General features: G+C 31.5%; 1 protein-coding gene across 2 annotated transcripts in view; it reads right to left on the bottom strand.

Annotated features, from left to right (window-relative positions):
- LOC139998082 (uncharacterized) overlaps window positions 1-23,324 on the bottom strand; it is a 130,858-nt gene that overhangs the window by 35,949 nt on the left and 71,585 nt on the right. For both annotated transcript variants that reach the window (XM_072022337.1, XM_072022338.1), the window contains one exon: window positions 9,756-10,016. In XM_072022337.1, coding sequence (XP_071878438.1) covers window positions 9,756-10,016 — 261 coding nt within the window. The remainder of the gene's footprint in view (window positions 1-9,755; window positions 10,017-23,324) is intronic.

Raw genomic sequence — 23,324 nt, forward strand, 5'->3', positions numbered from 1 at the left:
TATGCCCCTGGCTAATACTACGCGACTAATGCTATGACAGGATTTGTAGTTTGTGATATGTGTATCATTAGTTATAGATACTATCTAAAGATTCTAGTAATTCGTGACTCCCAAAGCTCTAATCATAAAGTAATGTTTCTTAATTGATATATCAGAACAAATAAATTTTATTCGTCTACATTGTACGTAAATTTGAATTTCAAAATGTTACATTACAGGCAAATAGTTAATATTTAGGTCGACAATAAATGTATTGTACATAGCTTATGCGATATATTTATTGATGAGTTGTATTGATGAGTTGTATTGATGAGTTGTATTAATGAGAAATTATTTCTATTAGCCGATTCGTTTAAATTTTCCTAGTTACAGGATACACGGGTTCTATAAAAGGATTGGACAATATTTTGATAGACAATGTATAAACATGAAGAACAGCACGAACTTTCTGCAATACCTGATACTACATAATTTTTTTTTTTTAAAGCTACAGGATTCATAAGTATAAGATGGTACAAATTTGAATTTTAGATATATTAAAAATAATTGTCACATTGGTAACTTCTCACAAGCCTAACAGGTTAGCGAACAGAGAGTCTTGGAAAAAGAAGATTTTATATAACATAGACGGTTAATCATCACAAGAGCTAATAACATAAGCAATCAGAATTATTATTACTTAATTGTTATTACTCTAGTAATAGAATTATTATTAGATTTCTTACTATAAAGTTTCACAGCAAGAAAATTTGGTAACTTAAACGTATTATATGAACCTTATTCCTGACTTCAATCACAAGATTCATGCATCGATGAAGCATGGCAGAAATTATAGAAACTTAAACAGTACATTGCGTAAGCTCTATGAACTCTAAAATAAATAATAATGTTATCGTGTCTTTAGACTATAGTAAAATTGTATATAAATGGTTAAATACAGCGAAGCTTCGTGTAATCTTATTATTGCTTGACCATTTCGATAATTTCATAGTTTATTGCTAATTAAAGCACTTTATCACGGAGACGCCAACGAAATCAATACAGTTTCATTTGAATTTTAACGATGGAAAGGACGCGGAACGAAATTAAAGATTTGATCGAACGAATCGCGCCGGTATTTATTACGATTCAATAGAATTCCCGTTCGTTCTGAACAGCTTTACATTAAAGTTCAACGAAATCACGTGTACCATTCCTGTAAAAGCTATTTCCTGCTGAACGAAGCCACTTTTCCATCTCGGAAATCATCTGAGACCAATTTGGCCCCTAAACTCGATGTTGCTTTTTCAAACGTTCCGGAACCAGGAAATGCAGAAACGGCGCTTCGAGAAAAAAGGAATAGTGGGAAGACAGGAAGCAAATAATGGCGCGAGAACAGCTAAAACGGGGTATAATCAAAAAGATTTCTATCCTGCAATGAGAACGTTTTAAGGAAAAAAGTTTAGTCGAGGTCGATTTTTGAAAATGCTTCTCGATTGCTTGCGGCTAATATTGTAGTTTGTAAATATTCACGACACGTGTTAACTTATTGGTACCATTACACAAAATGTAGTGAACAGTATAAAGTGAAATATAGGAAAATATCAATTTTTTCTGTGCCAATTATTCCTATTATAATTTCCTTGTCGTTAAATATCTTTAATTATTAAATCACTGAATTTTTATAGTATCGTTTGTTGTTGCTTAAACAAATTTTCGTTTAATTTCTTTCCTTTATTAATCACAGAGAGATCATAAAATGACTGCTGTTCAAGTTAATCTTGTGTCTTTCTGTATGAAAATGAAAGAATTCTGTAGCATTTCAAATTTCTGTTCAGTACATGTCAACTTTTTTCCAACAAAATATTCATCACATTACACGATTGCTATAGATGTGTTTATAACGATACTATGAAAGAACTGTGTTTAGTTTAATTATATCACGAACTTGTGGAATCAGAACCTTTGTAGAACCGTTCCATTTTCGATTTCCATTCGATTGTAAGCCAGGACTTGGATCATTTTTCATAACAATTTGTTCTTAACAGGTACAGTGCATCAATATATAAAAAGGCGAAAAATTTCGCAAGAGCCATTTTTGATACGAGTTCTTCGATTATTTCATGGATCGATTTATAATTGAGTTACTATTAATTACTATGAAAAAGTGATACGTTAATTTTTGAAAAATAATATAAAATAATAATTATTAAATTAAGGAATTCTCGTTTTATCATATTTCATTTATTATATTTTTTAGTTCTTTTTGGAATCTTATATGTCGAAGTTATTATAAATTACGATCAAAAAGTAATATACTAATCTTGAAGAAGTAATTTTGCTTTAATATCTCGCATGACAAATATTTATTCTGAAAACCGAGTAATATGAATAAATCAAATAATTGGGAGTTTTAATTGTCGGCTGCAAGTGGAACGATATGGAAATACATTCGCCGGGTTACATGACAACACCCTAGAAAAAAATATTTTAATTTAAGATGTTCAGAAAGAATCGATTCGACTTTATTTTTGTAATCCCCCATTTGAATTGCATTCGCGATAATCAGTTATAAATGGGAGGTGAAATAAAATGAAAATATCATTATGTGCAATCAATGTGAAACTAAATACCAATTAACTAGTACGAAATAGAGGCGGATCTATGAATCGTATTTTAGTTTATCTATCTCTTGCACTGGTATTTTATCTAGCACATGCTAGTGCTATTTAGAATTTTTTATCTTTATTGTCGGAATCCTAACAAGAGAAATATTTTCTCTCTGTGTATAATATTTTTAAAAATTTATCGCAATTTTTATTTCATTTCGTTTTATTAAAAGCGTGAACGCAGGCAAAACTTTATGAAAATATAAGCTCGTAGGTGTGAATAAAAATATTTTAATTAAAACATTTCTCATCATTTAAAGTGAACGGTACAAAAATTTGTACAACTTAAATAAAGATATAAATAAATAAATATTGCAGTGATATAAATAGAAGTTCTTAAAAAATCTTTTATTTAAATAAAAGACCATTTTATCAAATGTTATATGTCCTATTTTATCAAACATTTCGATATAAACAAAATTTTATCGAAAGAATATTTATTTAAAATACAGATTCACTTTTGCTGTACAGTGAATACAAGTTGAAGTTTGTCTAATATTTTTATCTATGCGTTTATATCTTTTTATCGGTTGAGATATCTACGTTTCCTTCTGAAGAATGCTTGACATCTATAAATATTTTGAGATTTTTGATTAAAACAGCATGCAAAGCCTATTGCAGGTGCTTAAATTATGTCACGAGAATATTTCTATTGCAGCAACGAATTTTAGTTTAGAAATTTTAATTTTCACGTTTTATAATTATTTTACATAAAACATAAATATAACAAAACATATATAAATAATCAATATAACTCTATACGTAAATATTATCTGCATAAAAAGTTAAAATATTAAACTTCAAGTAGCGTGATGGTGGAAAATTCAAATTTTTTCTATATAACAATTATTTCTTATATTTTTCGTGATCTTATTAAATTAAAACAAATTTGATACATCGTACGATATAAATACATATGTGTGCATTTACATACATTGCCAACTCCAAAAGAATGAAGAAGGTTCTATACTTTACTTAATAATTTACGTTCTAAAACACATATAATGAGAACGAAATAACATATTTTATACGATAGATTAACAAAATAATTAGACAATAAAAGCACTGAAGAAAGCATTCGATTTATACCAAATACCAATAAATACCGTAATTCTTATGATTGGGAATGTATGTATATTATCAACAACGTACTATAAAACTTGTTCAGATATTTGAGCCAAACTTTATGTCACTAAAATTCCTTTTTCTAAATATTTTAACCATTTATATACCCAGAGTGTCCTGCATGATTGGAACAGAATCTATTTTTAAAACCAAATAGAAATTTCATAAGGTAAAATGAAATGGCACAGAGAATATGCTGGGTAACGTTTTGTTACGATTTTTTAAACAATCTAACAAAAAAATATTCTGAACAAAAATTAGTTAATATTAAGACTTTTATTCAAAATAGTTTTTTGTCAAATCGTCGAAGGAATCAACAAAATGTTCAATCAGTCAAAACTGTAGAATGAAAAATATTTTAGAATTAATTGGACGAATTACAGCTCTTTTTTCAAATGGAATTCCATACTTTCGTCCATGCCGATCAATAGATTGGATACTTAAGCAAACCTTTCGTCACAGTAGAAGAAACGGAACTTGAACAGAGATTAATCAACGTCACCTGCTAAGTATTATAACGAGTACTCTACTTTGAATATCTTATACACTTTTTGCCTATTACGTACATTTTGTGTATTTTTGCATTTCAAATTCGCTGGATTCATGTAAATACGCGATCTATCAATCAAGCTTACTTTTCATTCTCCACAAAATTGTACCGAAATTCAATTTTACGATTATCACAAAATTCCAAACCTGATAAATTAAAACAGATATAATTACACTCTCTATATACGTATCGCTATTGTATCTATAAAAATGCATAGAATTAATCTTAGAATTTTCATTTTTCCAGTATCGTTTCACTTTGTCCTACGGTGCGTTTTCCATTTCTTCCCAGCTTCAATAGCATATCTCATCCCGTGGGCGTTACTGCATGGGCCATCGCGTATACGTCTATCATCTGGGTGGCATCAGAATTTTTGACGAGCGCGTCCTTCACCCCGACGCGTCGCTAGCACGGAAACTCGAAACACAGGGAAAAGCAGGCTGCAATCGATATTCGTTTTAAGTAGCGGCTATATCAATGCCACGCGAACTGCTTCTTATTCGACTCTTTCGCTCCATCGTGAATCATTGTCCGACACGGTTATACCGGATGAAAGAGAGAAGCGAAAGAGCATATAAAACAGCTGGAGTGAGGTTAAGAGACGCGTGAGCCGTGTGCCATGCTAAAGGGGAAGAGGTAGAAGAGCACAAAATAAAAGGGAGGAATAAAAATAGGAGCGTGAGTAGCAACGGAAAGCAGTGACAGAGGCAGAAATCGATGGTCCAGGATGGCAAAGTTTTCCGTCTCAACTTTTCTTCCGCTTTGTACGAACAAAGAGCGACCGAGTATAAAGTTGAGCCCTTGCCATTAGTTCGAAAGTCTTTTGCCAGTTCCCTTTTGCCTCCAACAGGAAACGTTTGAGGATTATCGACCCCGCGAGCAACGTGCGAGTTCTCCAATGGAAAACCCACTCATTCACCGAACTCGCCCGATATCTCTTGCTTATTACTACCGTGGAAGAAGAAGGAGTGGACGAAGAAGTAAGAAGAAAAAGAGAAGGACGCCGAAGAAAGTTCCGATGGTCAGAAGGAGTAACTCGGTTGTCACGGATTGCCGACGGCCATTGAGACATTTTAATTTCCCCGAGGGTAAGCCGCGAACACCAAAGCACGATTTTAGGTCATAATCTGCGCCCTTTTATTCGTGATGATTGCGAACTTTATAGCGGAGATTAAAATGGTTTCCGGACCCGATGCAGAGGGGAACCTCGGGTTCACCTACGACCCCCAATACGCTCTCGCTCGTCCTTCTCGCTTTATCCTTTCAAAAGATCGAATGAGCCGAGATAGAGAGCGGTTTTCCAGGAAATTAAAATTTATTTAGTCGATTGCGTCGCAAAGAGGCTGCTATTGTCGTGTTTGTTTTATTTCAATGATATATTATCGATTGACTAGTATAATACGATGTCTGTGATAAAATACAATATTGATTTTGTTATAATCGAAGTTAATTAGTACCGGGAAAAGTTCAAATACTGAAATTCTTAGTTTCCTAATCGTCTTTCGGATTGATTTTTCAATCCATAAATCTACTTCGAAAGGTCACATGAAAGTGGCACGATACGAGTAAACGATATCATTTTCGAACATTTAGATGAACGTGTACTGTAATCTGTTAATAAAATTGATGAAAATGTTAAAACAGTTAGATTTAAATAAATGAATTAATGAGAAGTATTATCTTTCCCAACTGATCCTCGAACAACTTTTAAAATTATTATATATGTTTTCTATAAAATTATTCAGTGTAGTATATGTATATCTATATTACGATAATATCTTTAATTTCAAAAATGCTGAACTGTAAACTTCGCAATCAGGATCTTCGTAAATTGACTTTTCCACGAAATTTTGTTTCATAAATATAATCAACTCCGTAGTTCTGTTTAATTAGTTGTTAGCTTAAAATATTCACATTTGTTAGATCAGCGATGAGACAGAGGTAATCTACCTTCGATGTAAAATAACTTTGAGCTTTTATTAGGAAATTATAACATTCGATTAAAATTAATATGCTTCTAATATCAAAATATTATTATAATATCGCATGCACTCTTTCTTATTAATTCTAAAATCAAATAAAATTTTAATTTATGCGATTACTATTTTAACGACTGTATCGATGCGAGTATATTTATTTCAATATTAATTTCATAATTTTTCCTTTCTTTTCTACTATAATTAATTAGCTCAAGTGTGTACATATCAGTAGCGTCATCGTGTACAAACGGTGCATCGAAGTTTATATGTTTTACCTTTATAAGTGTACTTCCCCTTCTACATAAACTATATTTAGAAACTATGAATTAAAATCGCGATAAGCAATTCGCGTTATCGATTTTTTCTACATCTCACTACGGTATCGCTTTTTACAAGACACGTTGCACAGACGCCTGTACGTTGTCAGCGATTCTGACGTTATCGTTATCCAACTAACAAGTACCGTAAACGTTGGTGCAGCGTCACGTGTGCACACAGAACAATAATTTCGATATGCACGCTCGTTACAACAAACTGACATCGTATATTATTTATCACGTTTTAATATCGCAATCTTAATCTCGGTGCAGAATCAATGAACGCGAACCGTTAATGCAATGAATCATTTCTTAAATCACTTCGATCGTAACGACAAAATACTGGAACTCATTCAGAGAGAGAGAGAGAGAGGGAGGGAGAGAGAGAGAATAACCAAGAACTTCACGAACTTTTAATTTGTTAAATTGACTGGCAACGCTTGTTTCACTTAGATTCACAGTTAATCGACGAAGTATGTAAATTGCTGCGTCGAAAAAAATGTTCTTTGTGATCGTAGTTCACTGCGTACGATATATCACGCGCAGACAGGAAACTTTTATTGAATAACCGCTGAAAAATATGAATTATCGAATGTAATCACGATAAATGATTACGCGTTTATTCGGAGCGTTTGAGCAGTCAGTGAAAAAGAGTGCTGATCGATTGGAAACAATTTATCGTGCGAATTTTATTGAAAGCTTAGAAAAGCGAACGCATCTGCATCAATTTGTGACTTTTTCTACCATCAATCTTGTAATTTAGTATCCATTTCATCACCTTTTAGTATAATCGTATGTATGTTTTACTGAACTAAATTATTATTGCATTATACATATACATCGAAAGCAAACAAATATTTAACGTAAATCAACTCATTGTTACTATGGAAACTTGCAAAAAAAACTCTATTATATTGATCATTTATCGATTATTGAGGTGTGCTGAAGACAAAGAAGCATAAGCTCTTGAACATATTGATAAAAAGTTGAATTAAGTAAATATTTGTTGTATCGTCTATTATTGTTATTTCTGAATTGTTTTTATTAAACACATTTAGTATAATACATTTTAAACTGATTCTAAATGTATCTACATAGCATATTTAATGAACACATTTAGTTAATAAATCAATGGCCTATTCAAGATGAAACGTCCTAAAGGATGAAATAAAAAAAAAAGATGACAACCATTTACCGTTTATTATTTAATCATCACTTGAAATGACAAAAATTTGGTGGCGAATTTTCTGAGAAAATTATTTCCCTTAAATCTTGTTCCTCTATAAACTTATTATTAAAATATCGTAGCATATGCCCGTTATTAGAAAATTATAAAGAAGAAGTACGATGATTAAAATCTTCTATTTCCTATGAAAACCAGGCTTTTAAATTTACTACATCGTCGATCAAATTCGTATCACTGTACATTTGATCTTAGGATCGAGTATGTATCCTTTTTATCTTGAAAATTCAAAGACATTAATTGTCATTATTACATCTTTGATACTTCACAAAAACTTCATAGGTTTATTCTACAATATGAGATTTATATCTTCGAACCTAAGAGGTCGTTTCCTCCTCAACTTCATCCCGTTTCAACTGTTAAAATACTCTCTCATAGCCATCAAAGCGAATCGTCGTTAAATTAGAAAATCAATATGTTTATCCCATGTGACGCTTATTTATTTTATCGGGCATTCTGTGCCGAAATCACCGCTGTTTGCCTGTGGTCCCGACACAGTAGCGATTAAATACATATTCAAATCATCCGAAACGAACGGTCGTGCCACCACGATCGGTGATCAAATAAGGGTGAATTATTTTCCGTTTTTTCTTCCCTTTGCTAGGAATATCACCCTCTACTTCATTATCCGATCAATATTTGCATACGACTAACGACGAATAAAGCGGTTAACAAAACAGAAATAAATAGCGTTGATTGGTGAAAACGCTCCATCGAACGATAGTAAATAATTCGTTAAACGAATCGCGGCTCGGTTAATCGCGAGGACCTGCTCGCGTACCAGGTCCGAAACGGCCGAGCCAATTTTCTGCCGACATTTATTTCAAAGGTGCGGCTGTTAAATGCACAGGGTGTTTCCGAAAGTTGGTATCAAATTTCAGAAGCATGTAAGTAGTATGCTTTGAAACAGGTAGGCAAAGTCGTCTTAATAAACATGAGTCGAAACATCGTTAGTTCCGGAGTTATAAGACGCTTTCAGCCACGAGCCTGTAACATTACACGAGACTCTACTGCGTGAAAAAATCTTCGCGAACTGTAGGCAGTTAACAAATAAATAATACGTTCAACGACATGTAGAAGCAAATAAGAGAGATTGGGTTATTAAGAAACGATAACTTTCAAGATTGCGCAAGATCGAAATCAGTTCGTGCCATGTTACCGTATGGAGTAAATTATATCATAACCGATCGTCATTTTCTTATCACGCAATATATCCGAGTATTGGCTTGTTGGAAAATGTTGCTGCGAAATTAAATTTCAAAAGAAATTGGATACTCTATTAAACAATACGATGAATTTTAAAAAGAAACTTATTATTCCTTTCAGCAATGAGTTTCTTCGAAATCTTGAAGCATTCGGTTCCCCGTAATTAAAACGAAAGTTAGAATCAGTGTGAGTATGTTACATCCAATGAATGGAATTGAACATCCCAGCCGAAGTTCGATACTTTTAGTCTGCTTTTCACTTCCATACAAAGTTCGTAATTACCTTGATAAACACAAAACTTTCTAAATGCAAAACTAATTAACGAATTTCGGGCTATTCCCTTAAATTTCATTTTTCCACTGCATCAGACTCTTCTTATGCCATCAGAATCACGATTCGTTCGATCGTACCTTTCTACGCGACATTAACTGCCAAACAGGCCACAAATTTTTCCAACGGTCCAATGCGTAATATACTTTCCTTTTGCGAAACGTCTTGTAACTCCAAAATTAATGACAATTCCACCCCTTACGTTCGCTACGACCCTTCTCCTTGTTTCCACGAGTACTACACGCTCCTAACGTTTGGTAGCCAACTTTCCGAAACACCTTGTAGAGTATGAGATTCATATGGAGCAATGACGAAGTTTAATCAAGTGGATACAGATGGTCCTAATTGCGTACTTACTCCGATTTCCCCGTAATCCGGACGATCGGGCGCAGCCGGCAATCGATGTCCACTCCTGTGACCTCCTAGGGCCCCGGTGCCACCTACGCCCACGCCACGCCTCTCGTCGATCAGGAATATCTCCGTAAAGACGATCAAACCGAACACGGCGAAGAACATGACCACCAGCATGAACGACATGCTGGCTCGTTCCTTCAGAACGCCAGCGTTCGCCCGGCTCCCGCTGGAACCGCTCCTTCGGGAACCCATCCTCCAAAGCTTCTGTCGACATCATCAGAGAAATTGTCAGGTCGTTTAGGTCAGTGTATAGATCGATGGAGTGGAGGGACGAATTCGAGCGATTTGTAGGTCAGTGGTGTTCTCGAATTCGAGGATTCGTTTAGGTACATCATAAATTAAGGAAATGTTGCAAGCAAGTTACACACATATATATATATATTAGGTTGTCTGAAAAGTTTCTTTCGTTTAACGAAGGAATAATAGACGTACAATGTTTTTTGTTTTATATTATTTTGTCGAATTACGTACGATCCATTTTGTTCTGTTGAGATAAACACCGCGACATTTCACAGATTTGGTTTGTACGAAGGTTCACTGTTGTAAAAAACACGTTTGCGAAAGAAAGACACTTTTCGGACAACCTAATATATATTCATGTATATATGTACATATGGTAGATATGTACATGTTGGTAGATATGATTTTGTATGCAGTGGCTACAAAATGTATTTGTACGTCGTTGTAGCACTATTGTAGCACTTGCATAATAATTAATTAGATTAGGCTTCGTACCACTCGGTAACGCTCACGTGTAACATATACAAAAATTATTGTTATATGACATGCAAGAAATATATATTTCACCTGCTAGTTGAATGTTCTAAATTTCAAAACGAAAGACAACAACACAGCGTCCCAAGTAACGTCAAGACGACCCTAAATAAGAAGGAAGAAATAAAGCGACTCTTAGAGTTTCTAAAAGGAACACAAACATTTTTCAATTAATCTAGCTGCAGAGAAGTAACTGCATTCACCACAACCGATATGTTTTTTAGGTATTAAACTATGCTCACTGATACAATTTAAATATCGTACATATTTATGATTTAATGTAATATTGTATAAACCTATGGAAATGTAATCGTATACGACCGTAGTTATTATTGATCCTCAGAGGTAGATGCGATTCTAAGTAAATAAACTAAAAGTATTCATTTACATACTAATTGATTAGGTGAAATTTCATATCATTTAGTAACACTTTCATACGACGTATACAAAAGTTTGATGCTACGAAAATAAAACGTATGGACCTTGGCGAAAATGTGCCTCGTTAGAGAATAAAAGTGTGTGCAGGTATTTCTTCCAGCCATTGTGTTTTTAAGCGTTGCTCAGATTACTCATGAACCCAAACGATGTGAAGCGAAGCGAATTGACTAATGGCAAGACGGATAGAAACCTAAAATAATATTTCGAGTTAAACGAATAACCGGTTCAAACTGTTGAAATGCTCTCAAGTTGCTTGAATTTGAAAAGCTTGAATGAGGTTTTAGCGAGACTTTCATTATGTGTTTTTTTTTTTACAAGAGATTTAGGTATGATGAAAAAATACGCTTATCTTTAACTATATTTTATGGAGATTGTATGTACGCTGTTGCTTATATACAGTCTTAGAAATATAGAAGAACATTTACAACTTTAAAGAATTATTTATGCAGAGTGTATCTATCATTGAAACCTATAGTTATATATTGTATATTGATTCAGTTGTACTCTTCATGTATACACAGTTTATGTATGTATATACGAATATATTCATTGTTTATGGTAATCGACAGTATGCAATAAGACAACTTTCAATATCTTAAGGAATTCAATTAATTTACACGTTACTTGAAGCGCATAGTGTATGGTAAAATTCATCGAGTAGTTCGTTGGTTAAATCCATATGTTATGAACTTTCAAGCTACCTCGATTTTTTTTAAGGGAAAGAAACAAATAAAAAGATTTATTCTCAGGCCCCAATTTTGTTTTTTTTTTTTTTTTTTTTTTACGTAAAGTTTTCATCTGAAACTATTTCGACATTTTTCGTTCCAGCGTTGTCTCGAGAAAATAAGGTATCGATATTATAAAAGAAGTATCACAATAAAAATACAATTTACATGAACTTCTGAACGGCAGTATACATTTTTTAATAACAATTTGAATTAGTTTATACATTATATCATGACAGTGGAAATTCCAAAGCCAAAATAAAACGAAAATAGTATCATAAAATCGCGTGATTCTATTATACGTGTATATTGAATAAATTATTTAATAATTTAATATTCCTCCTTTATTTCTGTTCTCTACATATTGAAATTTATAAAGTTTCCCCGGAGTCGTGGTAAATCCTTTAAAAAAGGAAGACAGTATTACACGATCACAGGCTCGAACGTGTGAAGTTTTAAAACTCACTTTCCTCAGTAATGTTATACATAAGTGATATCGGTCTGAAAAGCGAAGTTTCAAGCGAAAGTTTAGTCGTTGAAAAAGATTCAGGGCAAATTCGATCGAATATTGAACAAACGCCTGTTTTGCGGCACGAAAATAAATAGCTTAGAAGAAACGTTTCAGAAAATTTAGGTCTCGTTCGAAAGTATATGGAAAATCTCATCTTTGTTACTACGAACGCATATTACGAAAATTTTAATTCTCGAATTATTATAAACTTCGAGGGTTTATAAAGTTCGTATAAAGTTTATATAAAGTCTATATGTACTTATGACTCTATTTAAAAATAATAGACTTAAAGCTAATGTAGCGAATAGAAAAATTAGTATCTAAAAATAGAGGAAAAGGAATTTAATTTTGAGAAACGTCCAATAATCTTTAAAAAAAGAAACTCGTCTAAAGCAGGTACTTGCTATAGAAAGAGGTAATTTCTAAATATTTAACAGAATACATTTTTTGGAATTGTTTCAATTCAATAGCTCAAATCCTAATTTAGGGTAGTTTTAATCCAATAGTTCAAGTTCTAATTTAGAATAATTCTAAATGCATACAATAAATGGAATCATTTATCAGAATGTTATTGCCTGTTTTATCTGCCACTATATTACCTTTAAAGTTTAGTAAAATCGTTATTGAGAATTTTGTACACAATATGCAGTTACCTTTTCAGCGTAACAATGCAATAACAGTAGATACAATAATAGTATATTTATCGATTTATTTTCAATCATTGATATATTAAACATTATCTTTAAGAAACCATTTGTTTCCTGTGTAATGTCTTCGCCCTTTTATTAAATAGTATCTTATTTTTTATATTAAATGGTGGTTTACATCATACGACAAATAATTTATAACGGCATATAACAAATAGAGGAAATAATAATTTATTACTATTATTTTCATCCATAAAATTTTTATCCCCTCCTTTTATCTATATTATTCTATTAAGACAAAAATTCAGCAATTATATGATATAGAAACAGATAGACTATAAAATCACATTAAATGCACATGTATATCACATTTGACCTAGTTTTTAAAATAATATCACTTTCATGTTTCAATAGTTTTCCTCTTTTTTACAAGCTAAGCTAGAATTATTGATTTTACTGGTAGAACGTGTCGAGAATCTTCAGATACTCCATCATTATATGAAACACGGTTGCATGTTCAATGTAAAAAAAAATCAATAACTGCATACGTAATCAATATCAAATGTTTGCAGACAGGCTTGATATTAAGTTGAAAAATTATTATTTTAATTGTCTCACAATGAAAAATATTCAATATCGATAAAATCTTTCCTGTTATTAATGAACTAATATACGCACACGCTATCTATATTTACATATCATTTTAATTTATCCTGAATACTTTCTTTTTCTTCGAGTCTTACAACTACAGTCTAACAATTTAACATACTTTTAATAATTAAAATTAATAGTTCTTATCTCTGATTTATATCGAATATTATGAAAATTATAATATATCAAACATTCAAAGAAGCTAAACGCAATTTCGGATTTTATGCAAATTTAAAATCCTTTCGTTGTATGTTGAACGATAACAAACATTTTTATTAATTTTTTATTTCTTCAATTGTCAAGTTTCCCACTTAGAAAAGAAGAGTTGAACGCACAATGTTGGACTTTATGCAGATTTTATGTCAAAATTTCTTATACTGATGATAATTAAACATATTACACTTTCAACGTTCTTAGCAAAGAACGAAATATTCTGACTCTGACCTATTTGCTTTAGTAAATCAATTGACTACTACAGAGTATAATTGATAAACGTTGAAAATGACGGACGCAGATCATCATTTCATTAAGGACTCGTAAGCTTCACACTCAGGTTCTAATTGACTCGTGAGTGCTGGTCAATAACAGCTACAGAGACAGATGACAGACAGTTTTTAGATCGTTCCTGGTAACTAGGTCACGATTTGCGCACCTGCTTTTGATCTCGTAATGATCAATTTCCTAACGCTAATTCAATTCGCAGATTCAGACCAACAATGTAACACATTATGAAAGCTCTCAGAAAGCGTTTCACTGTAGTTCTTCGACTTTCCAAACATGGTTCTAATTCTAATTTAAACGTAGAACGAGAAATATCGAAGAACTGTAATTAGACAGACATTCGTATCTTCGCAATTATTAAATTCACTTTGCGTATATTTTTATTTGTATTATAATGGACTGTCATTTTTTAATTAACCACGTAATATCAATAAAGCGCTCGATTATTACGTTATATACTTCTATTAATAAACACTGCAGAATGTATATCATTAAAAAGCACTAATTATTAATTCTTACTACAGTGGCTCACTGTAATTAAATTTTGATTAACTGTAATTAAATTGTAACGCACTGAATAGTAGTTACATTGAACATTGTAAAAATTTAAAGAGACGAATTTAATAAATAAGCAAAAAGCTTCTTGAAAAGTAAGTACAGTAAATATGAGTATACAAAGTATTTCGTTCATTCTTGGATACATTAATATTTATGTCATTCTAATCTTTCATGCGATAAGTTTTACAAAATTAGAGTTGAAATAATATCTTTTAAGTTAATCGTTTTCAGACGCAAGTATTTTAATTTTTGTATAGGAAATAAAAAAATATAGGCTCGTTTCTTAAAAAATTCAATAACAATGTTCATCGTTCTCCAAAACATTCTGAAAACAATTTTTTACATCGCCAAAGTACCTATATAATTGCAAAATATTAACGAATACAGGATAATCGAAACATAGTTGTATTATCGTAAAATTTTTACTTATTTCGTAAATATAAAAGGAACAAAATTGTTTAGTAACCACAATTATCAATTCAAACGTAGCTAATATCGAGGAACTGAAACTAAGACTTCCAACATAATTTATTCATTCCCCGTTTTATTTTATGGACTGGAAAATTTCTCGACTTAATAGAAAACAGTTCTAAGATTTGTAAAGACGCCTATACCAAAAATCGAAGCAATACCATATCACGTAAAATAATAAATTTAAAAGATAAAAATCTTATTTCTAAGACTAGTTTGAAGAATCAATAAGAGATACGTATTAAGGAATTATAATTTATAAGGAATTTTTAATTTATAAAGAAAATTAAATTTCAGTTAATATGAAATATGCATCTTTTTATTTCATTAATAATTTCTGCATTTATATTCTTCCAAATTTAAAACGACAAACGCACGAGGAAATGCATAAAAATTCTCACATCAAATCTTATATCAAAAATTAAAGCGGTTATTTCAAATATTATTTTATATATGAAATAGTAACTTTTTAAATATAAAATTTATTAGCTCTTACTGTAAATAACAGAAACCAATAAAAATGTAATTGTATATGTCTCGGTTAAAGTTTCAAAATGAAAAACTTTTAATTGTTTTCAATAATTTCCAAAAAAAATATCACAATTTGACCTCGCCGTTAAACCGAAAAATGTTTCATATTTTTATTTAATAATTGTTCCGTGGTTCCATCAACCAGTCAATTGGTTTCTTTTCACCGTTTTTTTCAATAACGTCATCCAATTGATTATTTAATGAGAAGGAAAACTCAGGAGATATTTGAACGTTAAAGAGATGTTAAAACGAATATTAAAGTAAAAAATATTTCGAATTAGAAAGCGATGGAATTATTCTGGAATTCCATCCGAACATTTGCCGGACCGCATAGGCGACATACTCAGACTTCGTAATAGAATGCACGTGGTCTTTAAACTTGCTTCGGACTTTATGTGAAACGTATTCAAATTCACCACATATTTCGGAGTAACACGAGAATTAACATTCCCACATTAAATTTATCGTTATACATATTACCGTGATAGTATATTTTAGATAATACGCAGCAGTGTTGTATTAAATTATAACAACATAGAAAACGAACTGCATACCTTTAAACTGTTTCTTAATAAGAGAACTGTGCGTGAACAACGTATCTTACACTTTTTGTGATTTCAAATTCAATACACAATGATATCATGGAAATATTTCAATATTTCAGGGTGTAAATACATACATGTATCTTCCATAAGAACAAGGTAATAAATAATTAACTTCTTTAAAATAATAAAAAATATATATATATAAAAACCATGTTTTGGTAAAAATGACAAATATTTAATTTCCTTCCATTAAACTATAGAGATTGACTGAACTTTAGTGTAATTGTACGTTTCAGTCCTTACTTCTATTACTTCTACTTTCTCAAACAGCCAGCTAACATTTCAATAATGAATAAATTAAATTCAACGTTATTCAATGGCCTATTTAACGGTATATTTTATTTCTTAATGAAGTCTCACCTTCTACCGATTTAATACCATCCAATTAACACCGATATCAATCAATTTTTCGATAAAACAACTTTTCACATTTAACGCCGTTCTAACTAACGAACGGGAATAAAGTGACTACAGTGATTCACGAAGGTATTTGAACATTCATCATAGAAAATATTCGTGAAAATATGTATTACGTGAGTTATAGAAAACTTTTTGATATTTCATGAACGTTCAAACGAGATACGACTACCGTAACTCGTAAATTGATAAAGTGGCAAAATATCAGAAAGCGATCCGAAAATATGCATAGAGGATACACGCATTTATTGCAAATGTACATTTAGTAAAAAACTAGTACGTATATGACACTATCACGTATGATCTCACTAAATACCGTGACTTACTAATATAAACAATAATTGACTGTTTGAATACTTTGGTAATCTTTGTGGAGTATCCGCTTGCAATAAATAATTTTGTAACTTTTACGTTTCTTTAAAATTTTTGTAAATTTTTGTAAATTTTATCAATATGATACCCGTATCTATACCTATGCTAACGAAGTTTTAAGGTGGGATATTCAAGGTGGGGTGTTCAAGTACTTTCGAAAGTCGTTATACAATATTACAATTTTCGCAGCAGAAAGGCTTAGCTCTAATTTAATAACTCTACATCTACCCATCATTTGAAATTATTTTTTGCAATTCAATATAATGAACTATTGCTATAGTGTAAAAACTTAATAATTGAGGCACTTTATTCTTCATTCTGTTATTCTTCATACTTGTTGTAAAAAAATTAACAGTGCATAATAACATCTTTTTCCTTGTTTTTATAATATTTCAAACTATTAACCTTTAAACTGTAAATGTGTGTATTTCATGCCCGAGCTATTTCAACCGGATTGAATTTCACGCAAGGTAATAGGCGGCGAACCTTCCGCTCCCCTACTTTCCAAAAAGAAATTATTTGGTAAAAATATTATAACCTTAAATTAGAACGTTTGAACGTGTTATATGAATTTTAATGGGTTTTTTTCAACAAGTATTACCTATTAAAAAATGTATCATCTGCTCATAAAAGATTCACGTTTACCGTAAGGTACCGTAAAATCGTTTACAGTTTAAGGGTTAAATAACTTTGTAATTTTACAAGTATTGAGTACGATTTAATACACTAAATTATTGTTATTGTGTAAAAATTTAATAATTGGGGTAATATATTTATTTGTTTATTTATTTATATACTTATTTATCTTTATTTTCCATAGTTTAATATAACTAAATATTTTTATTGTTTAAAAAAAACTAATGTTACATACTATATCTGTAATATTCCCCACTTACTAACTAAATATAATAGAACATGCCTATATTTAAGAAAAGATACTTCATGATGCTATTCATTGTTGAATGAATTACTCTGAGTACTTAAGCAGAGACGAAGCTGAAAGGGCGATGTAACTTAATAGTACTTTAACTTAATTTTTTTTTCTTTTTTAGACTTAAATTCTAACTTAGTAGTAATTTAAAAAGCATACCGGAAATTAGAGAAGATTCGGTAAAATTTATTATAGTCAGGATTACGCGCATGCTGTGAGAACTGAAAAAGCATCTTAAAACTGGTATTAACGCGTGAAATGTTACTGGAAAGTTGCAGGATCTTGTAGGAAGTTAGAAGGGTAAGTGAACAGTAGCAGGAATTCGGTAATTTGGTAGAAAACGGAAAGGGGCGGCGAGCCTGAGGTTCGCAACGAACCTTACCATCCATTACGCAATACGTTCCAACAGCCGCCGACTATGAACTTTCGGACAATTAAAGATGCTAGTTTCCTTAACAAAACTACTAATTACTATTTTAACCTTCTCAAAGGCTACGCTTTATACTATCGCCGTTAAGCTACTTCTAAATCTAATTTACCGATTCGTTTGTAAATTTCGATTTTATTCAAAGTGTTGTATTTTAATTTCATAGAAATGTATAATTCTGGAAATATTTGGATCAATGCTTTGTTAGAGCCGGATTTTATTAGAGTCGTGTTATCTTTAAAAATATAACATTTATCGATTTGTTTTCAAATTTCTATCTTATTCGTGTCATTCTGTAAATCTATAAAAGTCTGTAACTCTAGACATTTTTAAGTTAATCTGCCATTAAACAGACAGATTTTTCTATTAGCACGGATATGTTGCTTACAAATCGAATTTATCTTATTTCTAGATTTCTATTTTGCTTACGTCATACTGTAAATTTGTTGAGATTTATAAGTTGAGAAATTTTTCTTTTATCGAACAGATGGGTGTATTCTCGAATCTACATAAAAGAGACGCATAAATCTTTCTAGTAATAATACCATATTCCGAAATCTATTTTATGAAAGATGTAAAAGAAACTGACCAGGAGAATCGGATAAAAATTCGGCAACCTAAGGCAATTCATCAAATTTATGAAATATAGTAACTGTTACGTTTTATTTAGTCGCCGACGAGAAGGTAGCGTCAACTGACGTTTAATGCAACTGGCAATAAGCTCCACTTTCGGCTAACCTGCTATCTGCGGGAATACTGGCACGGGAGAGGATTAAAGTTGTTCGAAAGTAAATTAACAATATAAAATGATTTATTCAAATCTTACTCGATTTCGATATTGACAATTGACTGACGGATATGAAATTCTTCGGTTGACAAGATGATGATTCTTTGGTTGGCAAGCGATGACTCTTCGATAGACAAAACGATAACTAACTCTTCGATAGACAAAATTATACCTGACTCTTCGATAAAACGAATAATTAATCTGCAATATTCGATAAACGAACGGTAATTAATTTACTTGATAACCAAACGGTAAATATTCACATACTGACTTCTCTGAGTCGCTACATTTATATCCGTCGGAGATGGAAAGACGTCGGGGTCTTTCTTTTGAAAATGTTTGTTCAACTGCCGATTTTGTTTACAATTCAAATTGTCTTAATATCGTTATAAAGACATAACATAAAAACATAGTTCGATGAGTTTTCGCAAGATATAGCTTTTAGCAGCTTCAACTGCCTTTCATTTCAAATACTGTAAACACGGTTTCGAATAAACGTTTTAAATTACCTCGGTTTAAGAGAATTTATCAATTCTACTTTCGTGCTACGGATCGCGCGGGTCTCGGGACGTGACAATAACTGTTATTAATTCAGGCATAAAATGTGAAGAATTCAATTTTCATCAAAATCTAAGGTTTACCGGCTGAAATATGTAAATTCAGGATAAATTACAAATAGAATATTTACCACGAAAAAGTAATATATAAAGTTGAAAATAATTCCCATAGCGGAGTTAACAATACACGATAAAAATGCAGATTATTACAAATTAAACTCGCAATCTACGCGTACTGGTCCGACGGAAATCAATTAAGGTAAGGGGAAAATGAAAGCCTCGTGCAACACTTAACTAAACGCAGCGAAAGCAGAAATCAGTGTTGAATTGGCCATGAAATCCCGCATTAATCGTCAAGCGGTGTTGTTGACATCGTAATTAGTCGAATCGGCGTTCTACCTTCGCTTCTTGCACAACATCGAAAAATTGTTTTCCGATAGCGGTGCAGCATCAGAGCAACGAGTTCCTCGCTGACATTACGATATGACTTCGACGTGAGGTTATCAGAAGCTATTCGATTTTCCCCTACGTTTAAACTGTATTTTAATATTCAATTTTATCTCGATCGATACTGGTTAGAATTGTTTTTTTTTTTTTTTTAATATTATTATAAAATGTCACTCAAGGCGTAATTAAAGTAATTTAACGTAACCTGATAAAATAATTTCAAATATATAATTATGATGCGATAATTATTATAATAATGTAGTATACAGGGTGGGTCATATAAATATAATTCACCTCGTAATTATTCCAGGACTTTAGCAAGAATTATAATAAACGAATGTTACGCAATTAAAAACGGACTGTTCTATGCGATCTTCTCGTATCTTTTCCCTTGTTATCATTTTTCATTTCCGAGTCATTTTCAATCACGATAAGAGGCAGCCAAATTTTGTTCATAACGAAACTTATGGAGTTAACATACTTGAATTGACGCTTCAAATTACAAGTACATATTTTAAGATTTAGGAATCGTTTAGATACTTCTCCCTATTTAACTCCTTTCAAATTTCTTCTTTCTACGGAATCATGTAAAACGTGCAGCTTATAAAGAGCAAGCCTGGTTAGTAGTGAGAATATGCGTCAAAGACTCATTAGTGCTTGTGATAAAGGCAGAGGTATTTGCTTTTTACAAAATGCGATATAGAAAAGAACATTTCCCAAGATGAAATTAGAGAATTAATTAACGTTCAAAGGAAACAGGAAAGGATATTTTTTATAAAATACTACAATATTACAATATGAATAAGCAAATATACTACATACGTCGTTGATGGAAAATAGAAATAGAAAACAATACTTTTCTGTTTTTACCGTTAGAGCATGAATTCCCTAAACAATAATTATATACATATCTGCAGTATAATTTAGATTTCGGTGCGTTGACGTGTTCACCGTGTAAAAATCATAATTCAAAATCATAAAACATTAAACGAAACTTTCTTCACAAATCATACAAGGTTTATACGTACGTAAAATTTTACAACATAGATTTTGCGCGAAAAGTTACGTCGTTGACGTATGAATAATGAAATAATGAAATGAAATAATGAAAATTCGAGCAACAGTAATCATATTAATTAATAGAATTTCTTTCGAAATCGTTTATTATGCTTATCGTACATATGTTATAACGCATAATCACATTCATTGTCAGACGAACTAATAAAATTATTAAATTTCGATGGAAGACAGGTTCATTTACTAGAACTTGCATAATATGCGAGCGTGCAACCTGCATCATGTCTACCTTAAATCTATCACGGACTTCAAATTTTCATATTCTAAACATGAAATTCATATTCACTTTCGTTCCAACAAACGAAAAGAGGCAAACATTTGATATATCAATATTGGTTAATATAGCATATTGGTACATATATACACGCCCCTATGGACCGCATAATAGTCAACCGAGGTCAAAGGTGAAGGTGATTTTGATCAGGGACAGAGTTTATTTCTGACGACGAGGAAACGCTACGTTGCTACGTTGGTTGCTATCTGTACGTCATCAAAAGATCACACCAAAATCTGAAATTTGTTTAGGTTAGATTAGAAGGTAATTAACAATTATTTTCATATCCATCCAAGGCCGCAGTTTTTGGCTTTTAGTCTGAAAATAATCATAAAATACATTTTAACAGCTTTTCCTGATTTTTTCAAAACTTCACTTAACGATCCTATCCGCTTATTTTCATCCGATGATTAATTTTTCTCAGCACCTCTCCTCTTTGTATAAATCTCTGTGGAACGTGTATTTTTATGCTGATATATCAAACAAGTCCCCAGAAAAGATTTTCAATGTCTTAGGAAAAAAAAATACGGTAGAATTGAAAATGATCAAATTTGTCGTCTTCAATGAAGAACGTTATTATCGAAGTTGCCCAATGAATTCTAATCCTTCGATCGTTTGCAAATTTCGAGAGCTTCGATGCCACATCAATCGAAGTCATACACCAGCTAAACAAAGTTAATGTTTGTTTATAGAGACAATGTAAATAGTACTTGTAATCAACGAGATATTTGTTTTAACAGGTGTAATTTGAACGTTTCTGAACACAGAAGACTATTAGTGAAATTCAATGTGTACGTAATCAGAGATAATGTAGATGTAAACTAATTGAAAAACGAATAATAAAACAACAAAATAAAAAGAAGAAGAGATTCTAAAGGCATGAGAATCGAAAAAAGAAAGAATTTTCTCATTTCCAGGAGATTCTTGTTACAAATAAAAGAAAAATTCTGAATATTTTCTTCTTCTCTTAATAGTATCTCATTTATGCTTAACAAATTAATTAAAAGCATTATCCACCCTTTTATTACACAACTCTCTTTTGATTCTTTACATTAATAAACTTTGAAATTTTACTAGCTTAATATATCCAATATATTATGATATATAATACAAAATTATCTGGTAAAAACTTTATACAAGAAAAGAATTATTATAACAATAATAATTAATCTTCGTTATACTCGGACTAAACGAAAATATGAACAATGCAATTCGTGTTATGTGAATAAATGTTTAAAAACATCTCGTTGGAAGGAAAATTAGCTGGGAGGAAGGAAAGCTTTCTTTCGCTAATATCCCGATTCAACGTTGTTACAAGGTCGTTACGAAGATATTAGCTATCAATTCAAGCTTAGGTGTAAGATTTTTTCCAAGATAAGAATTCTGTTACACGTACATTTATCAGCATGAAGACTTTCCTATACCAAACAGTGCAATAAGAATAGAAAGTCGTGTAATAAAAAGGAAAAGGGAATTAAAAAGATTCGTATACGTATCTGCAATTTTATAAAACAACTGTAATCGTTCTTTATCAAAAAGATTTATACAGTCCTTGTCTATACAAATATGCATTCTTTCCCTGTTATAAACGTCGTATATCGAAATGCATGCTGTACACGGTTCTTGTGGGCAGATTCTCTCGCGTAAATTTAAATAGAAGCAATATCTACCTTATAATTCAGACCATATCACCATAGGATTTTCATGTTTGCACGAATAATGGAAAGCATGGCTGAGAATTATTCCAACACGGATGATAAAGTGAAAGATGCCACGTCAAAACGACGTTAGGAAATCGGATGCAAATTCTC

This window comes from Bombus fervidus, chromosome 2 (genome assembly GCF_041682495.2).
Source record: "Bombus fervidus isolate BK054 chromosome 2, iyBomFerv1, whole genome shotgun sequence".
Lineage (NCBI taxonomy): Eukaryota > Metazoa > Arthropoda > Insecta > Hymenoptera > Apidae > Bombus > Bombus fervidus.